This window comes from Corythoichthys intestinalis, chromosome 2 (genome assembly GCF_030265065.1).
Source record: "Corythoichthys intestinalis isolate RoL2023-P3 chromosome 2, ASM3026506v1, whole genome shotgun sequence".
In the NCBI taxonomy this organism is placed as follows: Eukaryota; Metazoa; Chordata; class Actinopteri; order Syngnathiformes; family Syngnathidae; genus Corythoichthys; species Corythoichthys intestinalis.
Genome location: NC_080396.1, coordinates 21,845,334 through 21,864,034, shown reverse-complemented (window position 1 = coordinate 21,864,034; position 18,701 = coordinate 21,845,334). Strand labels below are relative to the sequence as shown.

General features: G+C 38.7%; 1 protein-coding gene across 1 annotated transcript in view; it reads right to left on the bottom strand.

Moving 5' to 3' along the window:
- The window catches only part of LOC130932154 (cryptochrome-1-like), a 49,344-nt gene extending 30,643 nt beyond the window's left edge, over positions 1 to 18,701 (bottom strand). Inside the window, exons 1-2 of the mRNA XM_057861598.1 lie at positions 18,524 to 18,701; positions 7,484 to 7,647 (exon numbers count right to left, since the gene is read on the bottom strand). Of these exons, the coding sequence (XP_057717581.1) occupies positions 7,484 to 7,641 (158 nt within the window). The 5' untranslated portion in view covers positions 7,642 to 7,647; positions 18,524 to 18,701. The remainder of the gene's footprint in view (positions 1 to 7,483; positions 7,648 to 18,523) is intronic.

Genomic DNA, 18,701 nt, shown 5'->3' with positions numbered 1-18,701 from the left:
TCCAGCATTTAAGCTAGCAGACTATTTTGGCCCATTCCTCCATGCAGATCTCCTCTAGAGCAGTGATGTTTTGGGGCTGTCGTTGGGCAACACGGACTTTCAACTCCCTCTGCAGATTTTCTATAGGGTTGAGATCTGGAGACTGGCTTGGCCACTCCAGGACCATGAAATGCTTCTTACGAAGCCACTCCTTTGTTGCCCTGGCTGTGTGTTTGGGATCATTGTCATGCTGAAAGACCCAGCCACGTCTCATCTTTAATGCCCTTGCTGATGGAAGGAGATTTTCACACAAAATCTCTCGATACTTGGCCCCATTCATTCTTTCCTTTACACAGATCAGTCGTCCTGGTCCCTTTGCAGAAAAACAGCCCCAAAGCATGATGTTTCCACCCCCATGCTTCACAGTGGGTATGGTGTTCTTCGGATGCAATTCAGTATTCTTTCTCCTCCAAACAGGGTAACTTGTGTTTCTACCAAAAAGTTCTATTTTGGTTTCATCGGACCATAACACATTCTCCCAGTCCTCTTCTGGATCATCCAAATGCTCTCTAGCGAACCGCAGATGGGCCTGGACGTGTACTGGCTTCAGCAGGGGGACACGTCTGGCACTGCAGGATTTGAGTCCCTGGCGGCGCATTGTGTTACTGATAGTAGCCTTTGTTACTGTGGTCCCAGCTCCCTGTAGGTCATTCACTAGGTCCCCCCTGTGTGATTCTGGGATTTTTGCTCACCGTTCTTGTTATCATTTTGACGCCACGGGGTGAGATCTTGCATGGAGCCCCAGATCGAGGGAGATTATCAGTTGTCTTGTATGTCTTCCATTTTCGAATAATTGCTCCCACAGTTGATTTCTTTACACAAAGCGTTTTACCTATTGCAGATTCAGTCTTCCCAGCCTGGTGAAGGTCTACAATTTTGTCTCTGGTGTCCTTCGACAGCTCATTGGTCTTGGCCATAGTGGAGTTTGGAGTGTGACTGACTGAGGGTTGTGGACAGGTGTCTTTTATACCGATGAGTTAAAACAGGTGCCATTAATACAGGTAACGAGTGGAGCCTCGTTAGACCTCGTTAGAAGAAGTTAGACCTCTTTGACAGCAAGAAATCTTGCTTGTTTGTAGGTGACCAAATACTTATTTTCCACTCTAATTTGGAAATAAATTCATAAAAAAATCAAACAATGTGATTTTCAGGTTTTTTTTTCCACATTCTGTCTCTCATGGTTGAGGTTTACCCATGTTGACAATTACAGGCCTCTCTAATATTAATAAACGTTTATAAATCTTATAAACGGGTGAGGGAACAGAATGAATGATGTGTGCTGACATAGTAATACTACCACCTTTGGATGTTCTATACATATTGCTGGAAATATGTTATGTTTGTAGGAAACATTAAAACACATAAGGTAATTGTATCCCAGGGCAAAACTCCAATGATCTTGTGCTAGACAAGCCAGACTTGTGGACATGCTGAATAAGATCTATTTCCGTTTCTGAGGACGCATCAAATTTTCTCTTTTTCATCATTATTACCCTTCTGTAGTGTGAGAAAGAGCGAAAACACACCTTTTATACCTGACGTCATTCAAAATTTACTCATTTCTTTTGAGGCATTTTTTTTCGTGAAATGATTGATCTGTTTTAAATTCAAGCACTTTTGGTGCATTGTGTTGTGTAAATGTATGTATATTAGGGCTGTCAAAATTATCGCGTTAACGCGCGGTAATTAATTTTTTAAATTAATCACGTTAAAATATTTGACGTAATTAACGCACATGTCCCCCACTGTCCCATGTCAGAAAGTATTCTGCCTTTTGGTAAGTTTTACACCAAGGTTTTTTGTGCTGTCTAACAGCGAACTCTTGTGGTCGCTTTGCGACATGGTTTATTGCTTTCTTGCCAGTACAATATGGCTGCATGACATCTCGGGCTGACGCCTACGTTGTAATGTTGTGCTTATATGATCCTTGGACAAGATTTGTCCGTAAGTATGGTTGTTGCAAAGAATGTACATATTATGTTAGTAAGCGAAATGTTATATTTTTTGTATGAGACGCTTTTTGTTTATGTTTAGTGAACCTGTATATCGTGCTAAGCTAACGTTGTTGCTAATGCAATGCTTGTGTACTTTTTTTTTTTGTAGTTTCACTACGATCTAAAGAGAACAATGGTTTGAGGCCATTTTATTAATAAATCAGATGAAAAAGGAAGAAGTCTGATTATTAAGGCGTCGTTCACTAGCTGTCTAGCTTTGGAAAAAGTAGATGCTTCGGAGTGAGGATAGCATAGACAGATTTAAATGACAGTAGAGTGAAATGCCCACTACAGTCCTTATATCCCGTATGTTGAATGTATATATCCATCTAGTGTCTTATCTTTCCATTCCAACAATTTATTTTACAGAATATATATATAATTTACAGAAAAATATGGCATATTTTATTGATGGTTTGAATTGCGATTAATTGCGATTAATCAATTTTTAAGCTGTAATTAACTCGATTAAAAATTTTAATCGTTTGACAGCCCTAATGTATATGTATATATTTTTTTATTTTGCATATTAGAGACATACATATTTGTACATATTTTTAAATTTTCAAGGTACCACTATAATATAACAAAACTGTCTATAAATCAGCAAGCCCTCTGGCTGTAATGTTAGACTTTAATCTGGATGTTATTTGGCATCAACTGAACTTTAAGATGGAATTTGTTGTGGGCCTTTAATAGCTAAATTTAAATAGTGTTTCAATATCATGTTTTATGGGATCGCACCATCTAGCATTTCATGTCCTAGTGAAGTGAGACAGATCCAGAGAAGAACATAAAATATATTTCCACCAGGTATATTTGTTTGCTTTTGGCATAGAAAAAGGACGTCCTGCAATTTATACGATGTATGTACACTGTTCTTAAAAGAAGAGTGTACAATGAGTTTGCAAACACACATATAGCTCGTGGATGCCTTTTCAGAGATGGAGAACAAGCACATCTTTTGCATGTTAAAGCGAAACTGTAGTTATAAATGAATAGATATCATTATTGTCAATCACTTTTACTCCTTCCACTCCTTTTTTGCATTAATTAATAAAGTGCAAAACACTTCATCAAACACTGGGTTTGTGGCAGAAGTGATATTGAAGGAAAGGTTTAAACAAAGTGCAAGCAATCTACTTGAGCTGAAAATTGTTCATTTAAATTTAACAAAATAATTTAAATGAAATACAAATTATCCACCTTTTTTACCATTACTGCTGATTGCTGTAGAAATGAAAACAGGCAATTCAGTGTTTCCCCTAGGATTTTTTGAAGCTGCGGTGGTGGGCTGCATCGGCGTCGGACTGCCTCGCCATGTCGTGCCATGGCAAAATTGCGTCATATCATGACTTTTTTTTTTTTTTTTTTTTTTTTTTTACATTTTGTTTCCCAAAAAGAACCATAAAAAAGATCTATTTGAATTATTTCATGAGCCAAGCCAATGTCGTAGCTCTCAGCTACAGTTCACGTATGTAAAATGCATACCTGATTACAGTTACATTACCCTACGTAATAATTCGACTGTTTTTTCTCGGAGCAATAGGATGACTTACATTTCGTAGTCCTTCTTTTTCCTTTTATTTGGCCCTAATATATACTACGTTAACACAACAATAATAGTCCTTTTGTTAATGGACCAATGGTGTAGGTTTGCATAGGGACGTTAGGGACGTAACACTAGGAACTTTTCAGAATGCTCAAATTTTCCCCACCAAATTTTAAGCAACCTTTTTGCATTATATCATGAGTTCAGTTATAAGGTCGTTTAGATTGTCTTCACATATTTTGTGAGGATAGAATTGACCCTACCATTATTAGTTTGATTGGCAGATGACTAAATTCTCGTTTTCAATTTATTAGAAATAAGTGAAATTATCTGCCATTGCTTTAAGTAAATTTTACTCAGATTTCTTGAAATAAGATTATTTTCAGATAGCTATTTTTTAACACACTTATTTTCAGCAAAAAAAAAAAAAAAAAAAAAAAAACTTTTTTTGTCAGGAATGTTCTTCATTCAACAAGTGATATTGTTCAAAACATTATTTGAAAGAATTTTTCCCCTTGATTTTGGTGAAAAATGACCAACCTTTAGATGTATGGGCTTAATAAGAACAAATGGTAATATTTACCTAAAGTAAATCTGACCCATTAATCTGTTAACGAGTCTTTAACACTCAAAACAAGATGGAGAAAATTATTCAAATAGATTTCAGAAAAAACATCGTATTAAAACGTTCTAAATTTGCAGTTTGAAAGTTGGTACGTCAATATAGATTTATTTTTGCATTGATCATTTAGCCTATCTATTAATTAGGTTCAAATTGGTGGTGATAAATGTACCACTGACCCCCGTTCACCCAATCTGTTGGGTCTTATTACGGTAACGTCCGTCCCCAGCAAAACGTGTACATGCAGGTTATGCTGTTCTATCTTCCCCACCAATATTAAGACTAGAGATGTCCCGATCCGATATTTGGATCGGATCGGATGCCGATATGGGCAAATAAATGCGCATCGGTATCAGATCTGAACACGGGAAAAATTCCGATCCAGACTTCCGATACAGTTTTTTTTTTAAAAAGTCCGGTCCGGGTTTTCCAGCGCACCAATTTACATAATCCATTCCAGTTTTTGCGTTGGTTTCCCTAAAATCCGGTCCGCATTTTACGGCACTCCTTCAAAACACTACATTTAAATTACCGTTTCCCAATTTACCGAGAGACTTTATCGGTAAAAATGTCAGCTGTGTGGGATCATTTCACCTTAAAGGACGACAAAGACGAAGAGGCAGAGAGCAACATATGCCACAATAAAGTCAAGCGTAGTGGTAAAGCTGTAGGAAGTTTTAATGCAACCAACCTAATCAAGCATTTAGCGAAATACCACTGAACACAAACAATATGAGGAGTATGTTAAGAAAACCGAAGACAAAAAGAAAGGTCCTACGCAACTAACACTGGCAGAAACTTTTGCTATGCGTGACAAACTGGCACTCGACAGTCCCAAAACCCAGGGAATAACAAGAGTCATTGCCGAATAATTCATTCTGGATGACGAGCCATTATCTCACGTGAGTAAAGACGCACCATCCAACACGCGATTCGGCCGCTGAAGATTCGAGAACGATTCACAAACATCCAAATTCCGATATTGAAATATGTCAAGTAAAGCGGAACTAATACACAGCGCGGTCTTCGGGACGCAATGAGAAACTGACCGCATGGCGTCCCGAAAGTAAACATAACTTGTCTTAGACCCGGGTAATGCCAATGCTCAACTCACGGCTTTAGCTCAACTCATGCCGTTGGATAAAAAACACAAGAATACCTGACTGCTGCTGACAGCCGCAACAAACTACGTCAACGTCGTTTTACTGGAGATAATAGATATCATATGTATATAGAACCAGATGCTACACGAAAGACTCGACTGGGTTAGCAACATTAAAGTATTGAAAACCAGATGCGTTGGTAAACAGCCGCCATCTTAAAGCAGAAGACTTCCCTAGTAGGCTGTTGTGAACCTTCCAAGCGAACCTCATTAACTTTTTATCTAAAATACTCCTAAATCGGCAAAATCTTGACTTGAATATATCTTCAAAACAGTTTTAAAACTTTCACATGTCGAAAGTAGACAGAAGGGAAATTATGGAATAACGGGAGCAATTTTAACAACTTTAACAGTTGATTCGCAAAATTAAATGAATTGAATGTAGTTTAAAGCTGCTGATACAGAATAGGGACTTGAGTATTTTATTTACTGTTTTAAAATGTTAACTTGATACTGAGATAGTCGTTTATTTAAACCTGAGAGGCTTTTTATACAATTTTTGTAACTAACGCACGAAACATTAAAAGCATCTAATAGCTTGGGGGATTTGTGGGATTTTCCACTGAGGTTCTTGGTGTGTTTTGCTTTTTTAAGACAGTTTACAATATTATTTGCACGTTTTACTGACTGACTATGCCATTTCTGTTTATTATTTATAATGTTTTGTGTTTGTCACTGAATAAACAGGTCAGTTTCTTGTTACCAACCGTTGTGTGTTATTCAAACTCAATTCAGCTGGCTAGTTGTTATCAAGGGTACTAAAACCTTTTTCAACATGAGTCTGACAACTAAGTGAGGAGGCTAAATAACTTTAAACTTTAACACATGCTCAGATAGGTCGGTATCGGTATCTGCCAGTGTCGGTATCGGATCGGAAGTGCGAAAACCTGGATCGGAACATCCCTAATTAAGACCAAACCTACGTCCTTGTAATGGATCCATTTCAAGGAGTAGGGGGAAATTCTAATTGCCGTGTAAAGAGATTTACTAGTTTCAGTGAGAACGTGAATATTTTTTTGTTGTTGTTCGTGAACTCTATTTCCACACAAATGCTCATTGAGGTACCAATTAGCTCAGCAAGGAGATGTATGAGAGTCATTTTTCAAGTGTCCCAGAGCTCGCGAAACTTGGATAAAAAGAGCGCATTCATCAAGGTTTTGTCAGCCGTGATTGCGTATATCCGTCGGCCAAAACAGCCTAGTAGCAGATATAACATGTACGCCTGCCCCTCTGCTATTGAACGCATTGTTGATATTAGCGCGGCGGCGCTCTCCCCGCCTCTCGGCGCAATTTCATTCAAACTTGCCGTTCTGTCCAAGACGGCCGTCCACTGCTTCCTTTCGCCGAAAAGTCCGATCCAAAATACTGTAATGCCCCGGATGGGGGTAAGAAGGAGAGGAGTCTGTAATGGCTTACCCACTTTATTGTGGCAACAACAATAAAGTAAAACATTACAAAATAACACCGGGCTTCCGTGACATGTGACTGCTATCTCGCTTCCCTCTACGTCACAGCTCCTCCTCCGATCGTCTATTAAGGGGGCCTCGCAGAATTACGAACATTTCAATACACAATGAATAGGTTGCCGCTGAACCCTTCACACTAGGCTGCCGCTAGTTTGAAACGGCCTTAATTTTTTTTTGTTTTTTTAAACATCTCTTTTGCACGGCGTCTTTTATTTTGGTGTGGCTGTGCGCCACAATAATTAATATGTACGGGAAACCCTGCAATGGAATGCATTGTCTTTTATCTTTTACATACACACACACACATAAAATGTTTTACATATAATTTTGCTCTCTCATAAGCAAGTCTTTCCGTAGATTACAGAATTACAACAAAAGTATGCACACAGACACGCTGACTGGCTAACATCATAGCTACAACTGATTAAATCGAACAACAATCTTTACTGGATGAATACTTCTAAGCAGAGATAGTCACAAAGAGATCAACCAGAGTGCATTTACCATCTGTTGTAAATTCACTTCCATTGCAAGTCTTACTTCAGCTGTGGTCATGTTGCGCTGCAGCTATTGGCATTCATGTTTTTTTATTTTAATGTGGTGATGATGATTTTTAAGGATACAAAATGTCACAGAAAAAACGCTTACCTCCACCTGTTGACCCCGACATTAGAAGAGCCTGCAAACCAAGGGTCCAAGAAGTAAACGCAGCGCACTGTGCCCGCCCCATGGACTGCCTCCCTGAGCGCTGGGTTGTCATGTAGACGGAGTCCCTTCCGGAACCAGTGGATGGAATTGGGGGCCATGTTAATCTGAGAAATAGATGAGACAAAGATGATTTACTGTACTTTTCCCCTACTGCAACGTGACACACAGTATTTAGCAAAATACAACTTTGAAGTTACCCACTGTGTGTCGGGCAGAGTGAAAAATATCACATGAAAAATATCACAAGACAATAATGGCATACACATTCCACTGACAAAAAGAGAAAACAAAAGAAAACACTATAAAGACACTAGACTAGAATAAGTCAGTGAAGTGCAAGTTACTTTTTGAGTTTAGAGGTCAATGACGAAAAGGGCAGTTACGTCTAAATGTAGCTGTTCCGTATCAATCTTATCTAAATATACCTTTTTGGACTTTGCTATGTGCAGGTAGCTATAATTCATTTTTTCAACATTTTAAACCGAGATAGAATGTTTCCTTCTGAACAAAAACGCTTCAAACGAACAAGGAAGCAATTGTATTGATATAGCCTCTGAATTGAAAGAAAACAAATGGACCACAGGTTTTAAAACACCTTTACTTTGCTTGTGCAGTTAGGAAACAACATACAGATACTGTAACTAAACTGTAAATGGATTAACTTTGGGCTAAAACACATCCTGTATGCATCCCAGAGGCAGATAGTCAAGTTCTTCAAGGCCTAAACACTGTTAAATGCACTGACCTTCATCTATGACTCGGATAAAATTGTAGTTCTTTAGTTCAAAAAGTCTATTGCTTTCACTTCATAGCAGCCCAGGTTTTATTTGAGTGTAAGTAGATTTTCTTGTCCAATCAGAGTAAAACGTCTATGAATTTCCATGTAAATGAATCTGCCCAATGCATGCTCATGCCAGAAACAGCTTGAAGTCTTTTAGAAAACAATCAATTTTAGAACAACACTCTCACGCCTTTGCTAAGGCTCAGGGTGATGTTGTAACTTTCTCAACGTACTGTATCTGGTTGAGCTAAATAGTCTTTTAATAGCTCCCTCTCTGATTGGCTGAGCTAAATATGCACACCAGAGATTGAGTTACATGGGAAGATGATGTCAGAGATGATTAAAAATTCATTTCCAAGGCTGACTTTTCCAGAGAAACTGGACATTGTTAGAATATGTTGGTTAATAATTCCAATCCTATCTGGCTTGTTTACAGCTATAAAATGCTTTTTTTTTTTTTTTTTTTTTTTTTTGCTACTTCCGCACAGCAGTAACAGTAAGCTACTTCTAACTATCCATCACATCTATAAAAACCAGAAGGTGCTGGAGAGCATCTATAACTAGAAACTGCAATTTCGGGAGAAATTACACACCTTGGTCTTTCCTCTGTGGAGATACAGATCTTAGCCCCACTCAGGTCTATCAATAGAATGGACCATAATGCCAGTCAATGGCACTAAACAAAGTAAAAGCCATGAGAAAAGATTGGGAGAATTGGACGTCCATGTCCGTCAATGGCAGCACCCTCCATAATTGTTAATGGAATCGGGGAAGTTTGGGGGACACGTTCTATTGATATCTAGTCATTTTCTGTTGATTTGGGAAAAAAAAAAAAATTTCCCATTGAAAATGAATGGGAAAAATTTTGGACGTCCATGGACGTCAATGGTATCAACTTACATAAGCGTCAATGGAATCCAAGTACATTGGCATCAATAAAATGAACAAACATGAAGAAATGCCATTGGAAATGAATGGGAAGTTTGGACGTCCATGAACGTCAATGGCATCACCCTCCATAAGCGGCAATGCAATCGGGGACATTTGGGGGACACGTCCTAATGATATCTAGTCATTTTCTGTTGATTTGGGAAAAAAAAAAAAATCCCATTGAAAATGAATGGGAAAAATTTTGGACGTCCATGGACGTCAATGGTATCAACTTACATAAGCGTCAATGGAATCCAAGTACATTGGCATCAATAGAATGAACAAACATGAAGAAATGCCTTTGGAAATGAATGGGAAGTTTGGACGTCCATGGACGTCAATGGCATCACCCCCCATAAGCGGCAATGCAATCGGGGACATTTGGGGGACACGTCCTAATGATATCTAGTCATTTTCTGTTGATTTGGGGAAAAAAAAAAATTTCCCATTGAAAATGAATGGGAAAAATTTTGGACGTCCATGGACGTCAATGGTATCAACTTACATAAGCGTCAATGGAATCCAAGTACATTGGCATCAATAGAATGAACAAACATGAAGAAATGCCATTGGAAATGAATGGGAAGTTTGGACGTCCCTGGACGTCAATGGCATCACCCTCCATAAGCAGCAATGCAATCGGGGACATTTGGGGGACAGGTCCTATTGATATCTAGTCATTTTCTGTTGATTTGGGGAAAAAAAAAAATTTCCCATTGAAAATGAATGGGTAAAATTTTGGACGTCCATGGACGTCAATGGCAGCACCCCCCATAAGCGTCAATGGAATTGGGGACGTTTGGGATATACGTCCTATTGATATCTGGTCATTTTCTGTTGATTTGGAGAAATGTAGTTTTTTCCCCATTGAAAATGAATGGGAAAAATTTTGGACGTCCATGGAAGTCAATGGCGGCACCCTTCATAAGCGTCAATGGAATTGGGGAAGTTTGGGGGACACGTCCTATTGATATCTGGTCATTTTCTGTTGATTTGGGGAAATTTTGTTTTTTCCCCATTGAAAATGAATGGGAAAAATTTTGGACGTCCATGGCCGTCAATGGCATCGACATTCATATAGTCAATTGAATCCAAGTACATTGGCATCAGTAGATTCGACATGCATGGCCGTCAATGGCATCAATGCAATGTAAATTCCATTGGAAATCCCATTGGAAGTGAATGGGACTTTTCCCATTCGAAATGAATGGGATAGTTTTTGGCAAATTTCCGAGGAAGCGTAATTTTTTTCCAAATTCTGTATACAACTTTTATGCCCCTCACCGTCCCGGAATTTTTGATGCCCAAATTATGTGATTTGGTCAAAAATTGTAGGACTAGATACATTTTGAAACTTTTTTTTTTTTCACGGAAAATTGCCGTTTACGGACGAACGGAAAAATTTTCGGGGCCATTTGTAAAGTTTCCTGTGTCACGCGAAAATTCCGGTCGTGCCGATACTTGAACGGTGCCGATCGGTCTAACGGTTCGGGCTGTGAAGCGCGCGTTTTTTTTCCATTCAAAATGAATAGGAAAGTTTTTGGCAAATTTCCGGGGAACCGTAAATTTTTGCCAAATTCTGTATACAACTTTTATGCCCCTCACCGTCCCGGAATTTTTGATGCCCAAATTATGTGATTTGGTCAAAAATTGTAGGACTAGATACATTTTGAAACTTTTTTTGTTTTTCGGAAAATTGCCGTTTACGGGCGAACGGAAAATTTTTCGTGGCGGTTTGAAAAATTCCCATCGTCACGCGAAAATTCCGGTCGTGCCGATACTTGAACTGTGCCGATCGGTGCTACGGTTTGGGCTGTGCGTTGGCTCAAAAAAACGCGGAGAATAAGATGAATAAATAACTAGAAACTGCAATTTCGGGAGAAATTACACACCTTGGTCTTTCCTCTGTGGTGATACAGATCTTAGCCCCACTCAGGTCTATCAATAGAATGGATCATAATGCCAGTCATTGGCACAAAACAAAGTAAAAGCCATTAGAAATGAATGGGAGAATTGGACGTCCATGGACGTCAATGGCGGCACCTTTCATAATTGTTAATGGAATCGGGGAAGTTTGGGGGACACGTCCTAATGATATCTAGTCATTTTCTGTTGATTTGGGGAAAAAAAAAAATTACCATTGAAAATGAATGGGAAAAATTTTGGACGTCCATGGACGTCAATGGTATCAACTTACATAAGCGTCAATGGAATCCAAGTACATTGGCATCAATAGAATGAACAAACATGAAGAAATGCCTTTGGAAATGAATGGGAAGTTTGGACGTCCATGGACGTCAATGGCATCACCCCCCATAAGCGGCAATGCAATCGGGGACATTTGGGGGACACGTCCTAATGATATCTAGTCATTTTCTGTTGATTTGGGGAAAAAAAAAAATTTCCCATTGAAAATGAATGGGAAAAATTTTGGACGTCCATGGACGTCAATGGTATCAACTTACATAACCGTCAATGGAATCCAAGTACATTGGCATCAAAAGAATGAACAAACATGAAGAAATGCCATTGGAAATGAATGGGAAGTTTGGACGTCCCTGGACGTCAATGGCATCACCCTCCATAAGCAGCAATGCAATCGGGGACATTTGGGGGACAGGTCCTATTGATATCTAGTCATTTTCTGTTGATTTGGGAAAAAAAAAAAATTTCCCATTGAAAATGAATGGGAAAAATTTTGGACGTCCATGGACGTCAATGGTATCAACTTACATAAGCGTCAATGGAATCCAAGTACATTGGCATCAATAAAATGAACAAACATGAAGAAATGCCATTGGAAATTAATGGGAAGTTTGGACGTCCGTGGACGTCAATGGCATCACCCTCCATAAGCGGCAATGCAATCGGGCACATTTGGGGGAAACGTCCTATTGATATCTAGTCATTTTCTGTTGATTTGGGGAAAAAAAAAAAATTCCCATTGAAAATGAATGGGAAAAATTTTGGACGTCCATGGACGTCAATGGTATCAACTTACATAAGCGTCAATGGAATGCAAGTACATTGGCATCAATAGAATGAACAAACATGAAGAAATGCCATTGGAATAAATGGGAAGTTTGGACGTCCCTGGACGTCAATGGCATCACCCTCCATAAGCAGCAATGCAATCGGGGATATTTGTGGGACACGTCCTATTGATATCTAGTCATTTTCTGTTGATTTTGGGAAAAAAAAAAAAATTCCCATTGAAAATGAATGGGTAAAATTTTGGACGTCCATGGACGTCAATGGTATCAACTTACATAAGCGTCAATGGAATCCAAGTACATTGGCATCAATAGAATGAACAAACATGAAGAAATGCCATTGGAATAAATGGGAAGTTTGGACGTCCCTGGACGTCAATGGCATCACCCTCCATAAGCAGCAATGCAATCGGGGATATTTGGGGGACACGTCCTATTGATATCTAGTCATTTTCTGTTGATTTGGGGAAAAAAAAAAAATTCCCATTGAAAATGAATGGGTAAAATTTTGGACGTCCATGGACGTCAATGGCAGCACCCCCCATAAGCGTCAATGGAGTTGGGGACGTTTGGGGTATACGTCCTATTGATATCTGGTCATTTTCTGTTGATTTGGAGAAATTTATTTTTTTCCCCATTGAAAATGAATGGGAAAAATTTTGGACGTCCATGTAAGTCAATGGCGGCACCCTTCATAAGCGTCAATGGAATTGGGGAAGTTTGGGGGACACGTCCTATTGATATCTGGCCATTTTCTGTTGATTTGGGGTAATTTTGTTTTTTCCCCATTGAAAATGAATGGGAAAAATTTTGGACGTCCATGGCAGTCAATGGCATCGACATCCATATAATCAATTGAATCCAAGTACATTGGCATCAGTAGATTCGACATGCATGGCCGTCAATGGCATCAATGCAATGTAAATTCCATTGGAAATCCCATTGGAAGTGAATGGGAACTTTTCCCATTCGAAATGAATGGGATAGTTTTTGGCAAATTTCCGAGGAAGCGTAATTTTTTTCCAAATTCTGTATACAACTTTTATGCCCCTCACCGTCCCGGAATTTTTGATGCCCAAATTATGTGATTTGGTCAAAAATTGTAGGACTAGATACATTTTGAAACTTTTTTTTTTTTCACGGAAAATTGCCGTTTACGGACGAACGGAAAATTTTTCGGGGCCATTTGTAAAGTTTCCTGTGTCACGCGAAAATTCCGGTCGTGCCGATACTTGAACGGTGCCGATCGGTCTAACGGTTCGGGCTGTGAAGCGCGCGTTTTTTTTCCATTCAAAATGAATAGGAAAGTTTTTGGCAAATTTCCGGGAAACCGTAAATTTTTGCCAAATTCTGTATACAACTTTTATGCCCCTCACCGTCCCGGAATTTTTGATGCCCAAATTATGTGATTTGGTCAAAAATTGTAGGACTAGATACATTTTGAAACTTTTTTTATTTTTCGGAAAATTGCCGTTTACGGGCGAACGGAAAATTTTTCGTGGCGGTTTGAAAAATTCCCATCGTCACGCGAAAATTCCGGTCGTGCCGATACTTGAACTGTGCCGATCGGTGCTACGGTTTGGGCTGTGCGTTGGCTCAAAAAAACGCGGAGAATAAGATGAATAAATAATAAGTACAACTAGAAACTGCAATTTCGGGAGAAATTACACACCTTGGTCTTTCCTCTGTGGAGATACAGATCTTAGCCCCACTCAGGTCTATCAATAGAATGGATCATAATGCCAGTCATTGGCACTAAACATAGTTAAAGCCATTAGAAAAGATTGGGAGAATTGGACGTCCATGTCCGTCAATGGCAGCACCCTCCATAATTGTTAATGGAATCGGGGAAGTTTGGGGGACACGTCCTATTGATATCTAGTCATTTTCTGTTGATTTGGGAAAAAAAAAAAATTCCCATTGAAAATGAATGGGAAAAATTTTGGACGTCCATGGACGTCAATGGTATCAACTTACATAAGCGTCAATGGAATCCAAGTACATTGGCATCAATAAAATGAACAAACATGAAGAAATGCCATTGGAAATGAATGGGAAGTTTGGACGTCCATGAACGTCAATGGCATCACCCTCCATAAGCGGCAATGCAATCGGGGACATTTGGGGGACACGTCCTAATGATATCTAGTCATTTTCTGTTGATTTGGGGAAAAAAAAAAAAATCCCATTGAAAATGAATGGGAAAAATTTTGGACGTCCATGGACGTCAATGGTATAAACTTACATAAGCGTCAATGGAATCCAAGTACATTGGCATCAAAAGAATGAACAAACATGAAGAAATGCCATTGGAAATGAATGGGAAGTTTGGACGTCCCTGGACGTCAATGGCATCACCCTCCATAAGCAGCAATGCAATCGGGGACATTTGGGGGACAGGTCCTATTGATATCTAGTAATTTTCTGTTGATTTTGGGAAAAAAAAAAATTTCCCATTGAAAATGAATGGGTAAAATTTTGGACGTCCATGGACGTCAATGGCAGCACCCCCCATAAGCGTCAATGGAATTGGGGACGTTTGGGATATACGTCCTATTGATATCTGGTCATTTTCTGTTGATTTGGAGAAATTTAGTTTTTTCCCCATTGAAAATGAATGGGAAAAATTTTTGACGTCCATGTAAGTCAATGGCGGCACCCTTCATAAGCGTCAATGGAATTGGGGAAGTTTGGGGGACACGTCCTATTGATATCTGGTCATTTTCTGTTGATTTGGGGTAATTTTGTTTTTTCCCCATTGAAAATGAATGGGAAAAATTTTGGACGTCCATGGCAGACAATGGCATCGACATCCATATAGTCAATTGAATCCAAGTACATTGGCATCAGTAGATTCGACATGCATGGCTTTCAATGGCATCAATGCAATGTAAATTCCATTGGAAATCCCATTGGAAGTGAATGGGACTTTTCCCATTCGAAATGAATGGGATAGTTTTTGGCAAATTTCCAAGGAAGCGTAATTTTTTTCCAAATTCTGTATACAACTTTTATGCCCCTCACCGTCCCGGAATTTTTGATGCCCAAATTATGTGATTTGGTCAAAAATTGTAGGACTAGATACATTTTGAAACTTTTTTTTTTTTCACGGAAAATTGCCGTTTACGGACGAACGGAAAAATTTTCGGGGCCATTTGTAAAGTTTCCTGTGTCACGCGAAAATTCCGGTCGTGCCGATACTTGAACGGTGCCGATCGGTCTAACGGTTCGGGCTGTGAAGCGCGCGTTTTTTTTCCATTCAAAATGAATAGGAAAGTTTTTGGCAAATTTCCGGGGAACCGTAAATTTTTGCCAAATTCTGTATACAACTTTTATGCCCCTCACCGTCCCGGAATTTTTGATGCCCAAATTATGTGATTTGGTCAAAAATTGTAGGACTAGATACATTTTGAAACTTTTTTTATTTTTCGGAAAATTGCCGTTTACGGGCGAACGGAAAATTTTTCGTGGCGGTTTGAAAAATTCCCATCGTCACGCGAAAATTCCGGTCGTGCCGATACTTGAACTGTGCCGATCGGTGCTACGGTTTGGGCTGTGCGTTGGCTCAAAAAAACGCGGAGAATAAGATGAATAAATAATAAGTACAATAAAGTTGCACAATAACAATACCTTGTTCTTTCTTTCAGAAAGACCAAGGTAATAAAGTTGCACAATAACAATACCTTGTTCTTTCTTTCAGAAAGACCAAGGTAATAAGTACAATAAAGTTGCACAATAACAATACCTTGTTCTTTCTTTCAGAAAGACCAAGGTAATTATAAAGGATCTCTTGTCTAGTGTGTATGATGTATTTCATTTTTGTTTCTATTTTTTAAATGTTATTAGATAAATATTGATTATGAATTGCTTTATTGTAATATTGATGTTTACTTTTTTGTAGGTGAAATAACTGTATTGGAAGACAAAGGTTTCACTGTGTCTTGCTTTAATATTATTGAGATGTCATTCATCCTCAAATACACAGAATTCATAGTCTGTTTGTATAGCCACACACAATCATATTGCACTTTTGTATACTATGTGACAGGTCTCATATGAAGCCCCAGGCCCCAGATGCATCACCTACCACTTGTACAATTAAATGAATGACTTTATTAAGCAATAATATTAAGCCACAAAGTATTATCCATTAGGAAAAGGAAATGATGGCTGATGAGCTATTATCAATGTTGTAATTTATTACATTACATGTCATCTCATGCCTCCTGATGAGTGATACATATTTGGTTTTCATGGGGGAATTTTAGTCATGAATAGTGTCAGCAATCCAATAACATAAACCGTGTGAAATCGACAGCTTGTTTGGACAGAAAGAGGCTAGCTGCTGACGCCAACAACCTGTTTGCTCAAAATGAACAAGATAGCCCGTTTCACACGTGTTCACGGGTTCAACACAATATTTTACAAGACACTGGTCAACATTTTAACCCTTCATAGGGCAGTCATTGGCTACCAGTGATTGTGCTAAACGTCCAATCCATTTTAACTGTGAGGGCAAATGATGGCTCCTAGCCCTCCCAGTCAATTTGGATTGGGCGTCTAGTGCCATCATTGGCACTGTATGAATATTCAAAACCAGTTCTCCTAGTTCACATGAATTGGAAATCTATCCTTGTCAATGGCAATGAGTTAAATAACATGAAGATAAAACAAAAAGGACTACAACGTTAGTGTGTCATTGCAGGGCCTAACCAGAGTGTATCTGTTTTTTATTTTATTTTATTCGTTTTATATGTATATTCTTTATTTTATTTAAGAGAAAGACAATGTTTAGTAGAGGCGTGCCAAATTTCCGATTGTTAGATTATTCGCGATTTGGCCGTGGAAGATTCGAGAACGATTCACAAACTTTTAAATTCCGATTACTGAATTACACCAGGTAAAGCGGAAGTAAAACACAGTCAGCGCGGTCTTTGGGACGCAACGAGGAACGGACCGAGAGTAAATATCATATTCAACTCATGCCGCTAGATAAAAAAAACAATAATACCTGACTGCGGCCGACAGCCACTACAAACAACGCCCGGTTGCTAGTTGCTACAAACAAACGGCTACAGTAGATATCAGATATATGTAGAACTAGATGCAAAATGACAAACGACAGCGGTGTTAGAACATGTATTATTGAACAGAGATGCGAAATGACGGACTTGCCGGCGTTAGTAATCAGCCGCCATCTTAAAGCAGTAGACTTCTCTAGAAGGCTCTGTTGTAGCGAATCTAATTAACTTTTTATCTAAAATACTCCTAAATCGGTAAAATCTTGTCTTGAATCTGTCTTGAAATGATGAAACAGTTTTAAAACATTGACATGTCAAAAGTAGACAGAAGGGAAATTATGGAATAACGGGAGCAATTTTAACAACTGTAACGGTTGATTCACAACAATAAATACATTGAAAGTAGTTTAAAGCTGCTGATACAGAATGGGGACTGGAGTATTTTATTTACTGTTATTTTTGTATATTTGTTTACTGTTATATGTTAACTCGATACTGAAATAGTAGTTTGGTTTAGCCTGAGAGGATTTTTGAACAATTTTGGAACTAATGTACAAAACATTAAAAATAAAAAAAAATAAAAAAAGGAGGGGGGTGCGTCAATAATCGTTTTATAATCGAATCGGAGCCTCTGAATCGTAATCGAATCGTTAGGTGCCCAAAGATTCCCAGCTCTAATGTTTAGTATAAATGTCATTCACATAATAGATAGTTGCTCAGAAAAATTAAGTGTGCACCACTCAGCATCATAAAATATTTCAATTTTGGTTCAGCAGTAACATACAGAATATAATATATTAAGTGAAACCTATCCCTCCATCTAATGAAACATCAATTTTCTAATGTGCATCCAATGGAACATCAATTTTCTAATGTACTGTCTCTATACAGTGTTCATGTAGAGTACACACAGCCTCCAGAACTGTTCAGATCTAAATCCGCAGTAACTTCCCATAGATGAAAACTAGGTCATGCGTCAGCTGTGCCTTGCAACCTGGCACAAACTTCATTCACAATTTCAATCGTAAACTGAGCCTGAACAGCCGTGAATCCCAAAAGGTCCTTTATTAAACAAAATAGAGACTACTTACAAATAAAAAGAATAATTTGACAATAAATAGAGGTTGCCAGAAAACCCTAACAGAAACCGGGTCAGGGAAACACTGCTTATGCAACCAGTGGCGCTGTTTATAAAGTAGAAGGTGCTATATCCTCTTGAACAAAGTACTATCGCCCCCCAAAACATACGTCTTACCTTACGTTGGCGCCCCGGAGTTGATAATTAAGTCAAACCCAAAGATACGAGCATTCTTCCCTCCTATACGTTAAAATGTCGTCTGCCAGTTCAGTGCGTGCAAGCACACGACAGAAGCTTGTCCTCTACCTCGAGTGTCCAAAACTACTTGCGGATCGCAAGGTTTCATAACAGTTAG